Below are 7,134 nucleotides of genomic sequence, written 5' to 3' on the forward strand. Positions count from 1 at the left end.
TCCCCTCCTCTGCCTCATTGCCGGGGGGGGTTGGGGAGCTCAGATCAGCAAAACCTCCCTGGGTTCGGCGCTTTATTTTCATTTTTCCGTGGAATTCCACCCTCCCCCGGGACCCCACGACCCCTCACACCCCCAAGTCACCCCCTGAGGAGTCAACTCAGCCCCTCGTCACGACGAGACGATGCTCTGAGAGCACCCAAAGCCACGACCACCCCCAAAAACGTCCCTATCGCCCCTCGCGACCACCCCCTACCCCAAAACCTGAATGTCCCCAAGACACTGAATTCCTCCACATTGCACAAGGTTGGGTTGGAGCATCCAGAGGGATAATTCTATTTATGTGTTTTAACACATCCAGGGCTTTATTGCACAGGCGAGACCCTCTGCAGAGGCTCTTTTTTTGTGGGAGGAGGGGGCAAAAGGGGACCCTCACCCAGAAACTGGCGCCGGGGGGGGGGGGGGGGGGGATTCTTTCTTTGCAAAGCAACTGGAAGAAAATAAAGACGTGACATTTCCCGGTTGGGAATTTAAAGAAAAAAAGGGGAGAAGGAGTCAGGGATGAAGGGAGGAGGGTCGGCCGGGTGCTCCTGCAGAAATAAAGCTGAAGGAAAAGGCTCCTTCCAGCCCAGGGAGGGATTTTTTTTAAGGAGTCTGCTCCATCCTTTGCAGCTCGTAAATAAAAGCATTCCTCGGCGCTGCTGGTCATGACCATGAACGCGGGGAAGCGGGAGCACGTGGTGAGCATCCAGACTTCCCAGAAAACGCTGCTTTGCCATAAAATTAATCCCCCCTCCGATATAAAACGAATGGACCAAGCGCGGCGCGGCCGCAGCACCGACGGCCCCTTCTCCCCCTTCGGCCTGAAATAAAAATTCCTCTTATTTTTCCCTTTTTGTCCTAAATTACAATTTCCAAGCAGGTAAAGCTTCCCTGGGCCCTAAACTGCCGCTCCTCTATCCCAACCCCGTCTGTGTCGCTTCCCCCCAACCCAGAAGTGCCTTGAACACAGACCTGATTGCGAATATGGAAAATTGGTGTGTTTTCCTCCAGGAAACGCGAGTACAAGCACAAAGAAAACTCGTCGCATCCTTCCAGGCCCCTTTCTAATGCCCTGAAAGGAGAAAAGCCAAGCAGGGGCTTTAGGGATCCCCCCTCCTTGTCTCCCAAAGGCCGAAACCTCTTCTTGAAGACGGGGCTGTCTCCATGAGCTGGACTTTTTAGGGAGGGAAAAGAAAGAATCATCCTTGCTAGAAACCTGCAGGGTGATTCACAGCTGATCTGTCTGAGCTCTATTTCCTTCCAACCTCTCTCGCATTCTCCTTTTGTTGTTGTTGCGTTTAATTGAGGAAAAAGCGCCTATAGGAGACAAAACGCAGCTCGAGTTATCCCACCAAGGGGGGATACGTCGAGCTCCGGCTCCAAAAGGCTCCTGGAACCGCAGGGTACCAAAGAGAAGGGTTTTTTAACCTAATTTCCTACGCTGTCATCAAACCCCACAGCACATCAACATTCACGCTCCTTTAGCAGAGCTGCTGCAAAGAAACATCATTTTTCTTTAAAGAAGGAGGACGTAATTTTAGGGTAGTGCGGAGAAAAGCCGGGAATTAGGAGAGAATTTTTTAAAAAATCTCCAAAAGGCTCAGTTTACTTGGAAGGAAATTCAGGGAAATTTAGACTCCTTTTTTTTTTTTCCTAGGAGAGTTTTCAGGGGGTGGGGGAGCGTTTTCCTTCTCCTTGTGACATTCTGGCGTTGAGGACAATCCCAGCGCCGGCATCAAAGCCTCACATCTATAGGGACATAGTGTGATACACGTACCTCATATATTATATAGATATATACCATATACACCGGATATATACACAGTCTTTGTCTCGCGTCTATGCCTGGAGATCCTGATTAAGCCTTGACATACTGATTAGTCGCAAACCCTCAATTTAGTCCGAGAAAACCACATCCTGGGTCCCACCGTGCACTTCCAAAAAAGCATCTCCCATAAGGATGTGGGGTCGGTCCTTCAAGACAACCCACCCACTCCCCGTCCTCTTTATTTTTGCCCCTATTATTTCATTTTGGCTTTTTCCCTCCCGCTTTCCCACTGAACATCAAATCAACCCTAAACCCCGCACGGAGCTCGGGAGGTGCTCCAGGATCCCTCCTCACTCTCAGACCCGGACTCGCCGCCAGTCGGGGGTGAAAGGCCGGGGGAGGAGCGGGACCCCCGACGGTCCCGACGGTGCCCGGCGCTGCACGGAAACCCTACCTGTGCTCCTGGGAAAGGACAAGCGCCTAAAGTCGCTCCTAAAACCTTCCCTTCATCCCGACGAGCATCTCTGGAAGCCGTCCCGGCGGAGAAGATGCAATATTCTTATTCTTAATAATTTTTCTCGCTGTCGGGTTTCATATTCTAAGGGAAACTGGTTATTTATTCATACCATTTCTTTATTCATCGATTTCTTAGGGAGGGATGGGGGGGATTAAGAATGATCAGGTAAAGTCCTGGGAGTTCGGGTGAACGCTTAGAGAGTCTATGTGGGGTTTGGTTGGGTTTGGTTTTTGTTTTTTTTTTCCTATTTTTTTTATAACACCCGACACAGACGTTTTTAAAACTTTAAAAAAAAGAAAGGGCTTGCTCTCTCAGGAGAAGTCTTTTCTTTTTCATGCGCCGGTTCTGGAACCAGATCTTCACCTGCTGGTCGCTCAGGTTTAATCGGTCTGAGAGCTCCCTCCTTCTTTGGCGAGTAATGAATTCATTGACCATAAACTCCCCTTCCAGCTCTGCCAGCTGCAGCTTGGAATAGGGTTTTCTCTTTTTCCGGGACCGTGTGTGCATCGGGTACCAAGGAGCACCTGGGGAAGAGGGAGCGAGAATTGAGCACTTGGCAAGGAACAAAAAGCACCTTTTTCTAACAAACAAACAGCACCCCCAGCATCCTTTTCCCTGGTGTCCCCCCAGGGCCTCCCTGTTCGGGCCGTGGGTGCTTAGGGATGCTCCCAGCTGCCTCCCAGGGCCACGCGGGGTGCGTGGGAAGGGCACTGGAGGCAGAGGAAGGAGAAGGTGGGAAGTGTTATAAGCGGGGCACGGCGGAAAGGACGGGCAGAGAGCGGGCGACAAGCCTGGAACCCCCCGGAAGGGAACAGGGAGAAACCTCCCGTCTCCAATGACACCTTTGAAGGTCGTGGGGTTATTTTAAAGCATCGCCCTCTTTTCCCCCCTTCCCTCGGGCGGACACACCTCTGCGATGCCCCCCAAGCGCCAGACCCTCCGGCAGCCTCGGCGCCTCTCGGGGCTGCGCAGCCACTGCCCCGTTCCGCTTCTCCCTCTCTCCCTCTCTTTTTTTTTTATGGGATATTTACATGTTTATAGCCTTTTCTTTTAAAAGAAGCACCACCTAATAAAACATTAGGGATTTCGGTGCTACCCCTAGTGGTCTCAGCACACATAGACACGTCGCTTCCCACCGCTGAGCCCGGGAATTACACCCCCGAGAAGCCCCGAGCCGGCAAGTTTCCAGGCAAAGCCCCCCCTGCACCAGCACGAGCAGATCCAGTGCCGAGCCCGTCCTTCCCGGGTCTTACCACCGTTGCCTAAAGTGCTGCCTTGGTTCAGGGGGGACACCAAGCCCCCCGCTTCTCCGGGCGTGCCTTTATTCCCTTCATTGAGCAAGGAAGAGCTGGAGTCTGACTCCAAGGACTGGCAGGACGGAGGGTCGTGGGGCACCGCCTCGCTGCTCGGATAGTCATATTTGCTGAAGGTGCCCCCCATGCCAGTGGGGAGGCTGGATTCGAGGGGCAGCAAGGCACTGTCCCTGCCCCTCTCCTCCCTCTTCAGCCCGCTGCTGTCTGAGCAGGTCTCCCGGTAATAACATTTGCTCTCCTCCACCCGGGCGAGGTCGCAGGCTCTGCCGAAGGAAGGGTTAATGGAGACGGGGCTGCCCAGGTAGGGTTGAGGGTACCCGTTGCAGGGTTCCGAGGATGCCCAGGGCAGGGAGCAGACGTTCTCCCGTCGGGGGTAGGAGAGGGACGGCAGACCGGGCAGTTGCCCTCCGGAGGCGCGGAAATTGGGGAAGTAGAAGGTGTCTCCCGTGTGGATGTTCACCAGAGGTCCCACAAAGCCGGGATTAAGGAGGTTGTGCTCGCCCATTTCCGCGGGCCTGACCGAAAGCTTCTACTTTATTGCTATCTGACATTAAACATAGTTAAACCGACGGCTCGTGCCCATTGGTCCAGGGGGGTCACGTGAGCCCCAAATTGCGCTTCAGGGGGGGGGTCCCTCCCCTCTCTGGCAGCCGAGACAAAACACAACAGCAAGTTCCGCCTTTTTACGCCTTTTCTTGCCCCCTCCCCACCCGACCTGCCCCCCATAATAAAAAAATCATTAATAAAATCCCATAAAGCTTTTTTTTTTTTTAAGCTACTCCCAACACGGGCGTAAGAACGGCCAGGAGCCCTAAAATGTCATATTTAGAGTAAAACAATTGATAAGCAAAGGTTTTGCCCCCAAACCACCGCGCGCCCCTCCCTTGGCAACAATTCGGGGCCCTCCACTCTCTGCAAAAGCGAGGCCGGCTCTTATTAATTAGCTCCTTTACTAACTAAACCAGTTCGAATTTACAGTATCTCCCCAATAAATTACTATTAGATATTGTGTCATATAAAGTTTACGGGCTTTTTAAGGAGACGAATGACGGTGCCCGCAACAGGCTCATATTGACGCGCCGTGGGGTGGGAGAGTTGGAGGCTGTTTGCGACCTTTCCTACTATTTTTTTTATTATTATTATTATTGTTATCATGGTTTCCCCCTCTCCTCTCGGACTAGGTGGCTTGGCGCGGGCTGGCAGAATGCAGCCTCTTGACAGGCTCTTGCCAGTCTCTCCAAAAGGGATGGAAGATTTTTTTTAACAATCCTCAATTGCTTTTATTAATGGTGTGTGTCGAATACGGCAGCCAGGAGAACACGACCGTGTGCAGCCTTCATTTACCCCGTATATATTCCATATGCACCAAAGGCGCACACACGAGCAGAGTAAGTGTTTAAATCTAAATCTTTTTGCTTCCTTTCTGGGAATGAATAAAAATTCCCATTTTCTTTGGTCGCCAGCCCGGGAAAACAGAGGTGCGCACACACACAGAGCTGGTTCCTCGCCACATTATAGCAATATATTCTGCCCTCGTAACACCAGAGAGCTCTTCCCTCCCATCCATCCTCTTCTCGTGGTCGTACTGAAAAGAGCTGCTGCAAAGGAATACGAGGGATGAAGGGAAAAAAAAAATCAATACTGGCTCCTTTCAGTGCAAAATAGATAATGTGGTGGGAAGAAAAAGATACTGGAAGGGGAAAAACACTGGAAGGGGAAAAACACTGGAAGGGGAAAAAATACTGGAAGGGGAAAAATACTGGAAGGGGAAAAAATACTGGAAGAGGAGCATTGTGTGCAAAGCGGGAACCATTTGAGGGTGGTTTGGGTTGGATTTTTTGCCTCCTTATGTTTTTCTCTCCTATTCCCCCATTCCTGTTTGATTTAAGGATCCGAAGTGCCCCCCCGTTTGCTGGATTTTTGCGTGGCTTTGCATTCTTCGCCTGCCTTAAGCAACTCCCAAGCCTTCCCCTTGCCAGGTTGACTCTGTAAAGTACCGTAAATATTCCTGTAGAGGTAAAACCCCTCCGCGGAGGCTCCGCCGAGCGGGTGCAGCCCAATCTCTCCAACTGCGCCTTTCCAGACAACAACCAACCTCCCTCACCGCTAATTTTTCTATTCCTCAAACATAAAGTCATTTTTTCCCTGGTGAGGCTTCAGGTAAACCCCCTCCCAACCCTGAAAAAAAAATCAGGTGGCAATAAAATAAATCCTGGAGGTGCTTCCATGGACAGCTCCTGAAGGTGGAAAACCTCTATCCCACCTTTTCCTACCGCTCTTTCTCCCTGGCACGCCTATGGATGAGCTCCGTACATACCTTGAGAGGTACGTGCACACCTTCCCACACGCTTTGCCTGCGAAGGAAGAAATACGAGCACTAGGAATATTTTGCTAGAATGAAACTTTGGCGTTTTTTTTTCTTTTTTTTTATCTCTCTCTCTTTTTTTTTTAAACCTTGCCAAGGAATTTTTCTCCCTGCAGGTATAAGCGAAAAAGCTGCTCGCAATTTCTCCAGGAGTGTCTTCCCTCTGCAGTAGAAGCTGCTCTCGACGCTGGGCAAGAGTGGGGAGGAATAGTTTATATAAAAACGAGCACGTGATCCCCCGAGGTTGCCATCTGAATTGGCTTTGTTTGCCGCTCTGTTTTTTAAGAAAACCCTTCCTCTACCTTCCTCTTTTCCTTTGCAAAATTCCCCCTGTAAGACGTGCCCGGGAGTTGCAGGGCTTTGTTCTCCACAGGACCTTGGCAAAGTGCATTTCTGCGCCAACCTCCGCGGATTTGAGGCTTTTCCTCTTCATGTAATATTTTTTGTTTCAGGATGAAACCAAAAATTTAAAGAAACGTTTACATTTGGGGAGGCATCTGCAGGGTTGATGTGCAGAGCAAGCGAACCTCAAACTGTGAGTGGAGGGACAATGTCAGTCTGGGCATCTCAGCAAGGGAGAGGCAGAAAAGCACCCCCGGTTCACTATTTTTTTTTTAAGCTGGGAAATGCCACAGCCGTGCTCAGAAATATATTAAGCGTGGAGAGGAACTCCCTGCTCTTGGTGGCCTCGAGCAGCGCTCCCATCTCAGCGTTGCTGCAGGTCCGAGAAAAGGCGAAAAAAACAAACAAACAAAAATTCTAAGGACTCCTAAGAAAAGCTACAGCGTTTTCCCCGGAATTTCTTGCCCATTAAAAACTCATTTCCCAGTTCAGGTTGAGCGCTTGGGCTTTTGTAATGCGCAGTTTGGCTGAGCGCTGTTTGAAAACGAAAGGCTGAGCCGAGCCCTCCTGCCTGGGGCACGGGCTGAGGAGCTTCCCCTGCACAACCCACCGAAAATATCGCAAATTCCACTCGCACTGCTTGGAGCAACCCCTCCGGGTTTGGATTTTAATTTTTTTTTTTTTATTATTTTTGGGTTGTTCCTTAAAAAAGGCAGTTCCCAAGCCCAAATAAAAAAATTCTCTGAGCTTTCCCCCCTTTGCAGTAATCCCAGTTTTCAGACAGAGACCT

General features: G+C 50.6%; 1 protein-coding gene across 2 annotated transcripts; it reads right to left on the minus strand.

Annotated features, from left to right (window-relative positions):
* Window positions 1-2,419: 2,419 nt before the first annotated feature.
* Window positions 2,420-6,261, minus strand: HOXC12 (homeobox C12). Of its 2 annotated transcripts, none has more exons than XM_071581807.1 (3): window positions 5,955-6,261; window positions 3,578-4,177; window positions 2,420-2,848 (listed from the first exon to the last, which is right to left on the minus strand). In XM_071581807.1, the coding sequence occupies exons 2-3, from the start codon at window positions 4,140-4,142 to the stop codon at window positions 2,610-2,612; spliced, it is 804 nt and encodes a 267-aa protein (XP_071437908.1). In that variant the 5' UTR covers window positions 4,143-4,177; window positions 5,955-6,261; the 3' UTR covers window positions 2,420-2,609. The 2 variants fall into 2 exon arrangements, with proteins under 2 accessions (XP_071437908.1, XP_071437907.1); XM_071581806.1 differs by having other exon boundaries at window positions 3,578-4,181.
* Between the last annotated feature and the right edge of the window lie 873 nt (window positions 6,262-7,134).

The sequence above is a fragment of the Pithys albifrons genome, unplaced genomic scaffold (genome assembly GCF_047495875.1).
Source record: "Pithys albifrons albifrons isolate INPA30051 unplaced genomic scaffold, PitAlb_v1 scaffold_42, whole genome shotgun sequence".
NCBI classification, from domain to species: domain Eukaryota; kingdom Metazoa; phylum Chordata; class Aves; order Passeriformes; family Thamnophilidae; genus Pithys; species Pithys albifrons.

What these genes read in the sequence shown, in the direction of transcription:
- HOXC12 (XM_071581807.1), bottom strand. Translation starts at nt 4,142, where the DNA reads ATGGGCGAGCACAACCTCCTTAATCCCGGCTTTGTGGGACCTCTGGTG. An exon ending in CAGCACTTTAGGCAACGGTG is followed by an intron (nt 2,849 to 3,577) that starts GTAAGACCCGGG and finishes CCTCTTCCCCAG; the next exon opens with GTGCTCCTTGGTACCCGATG.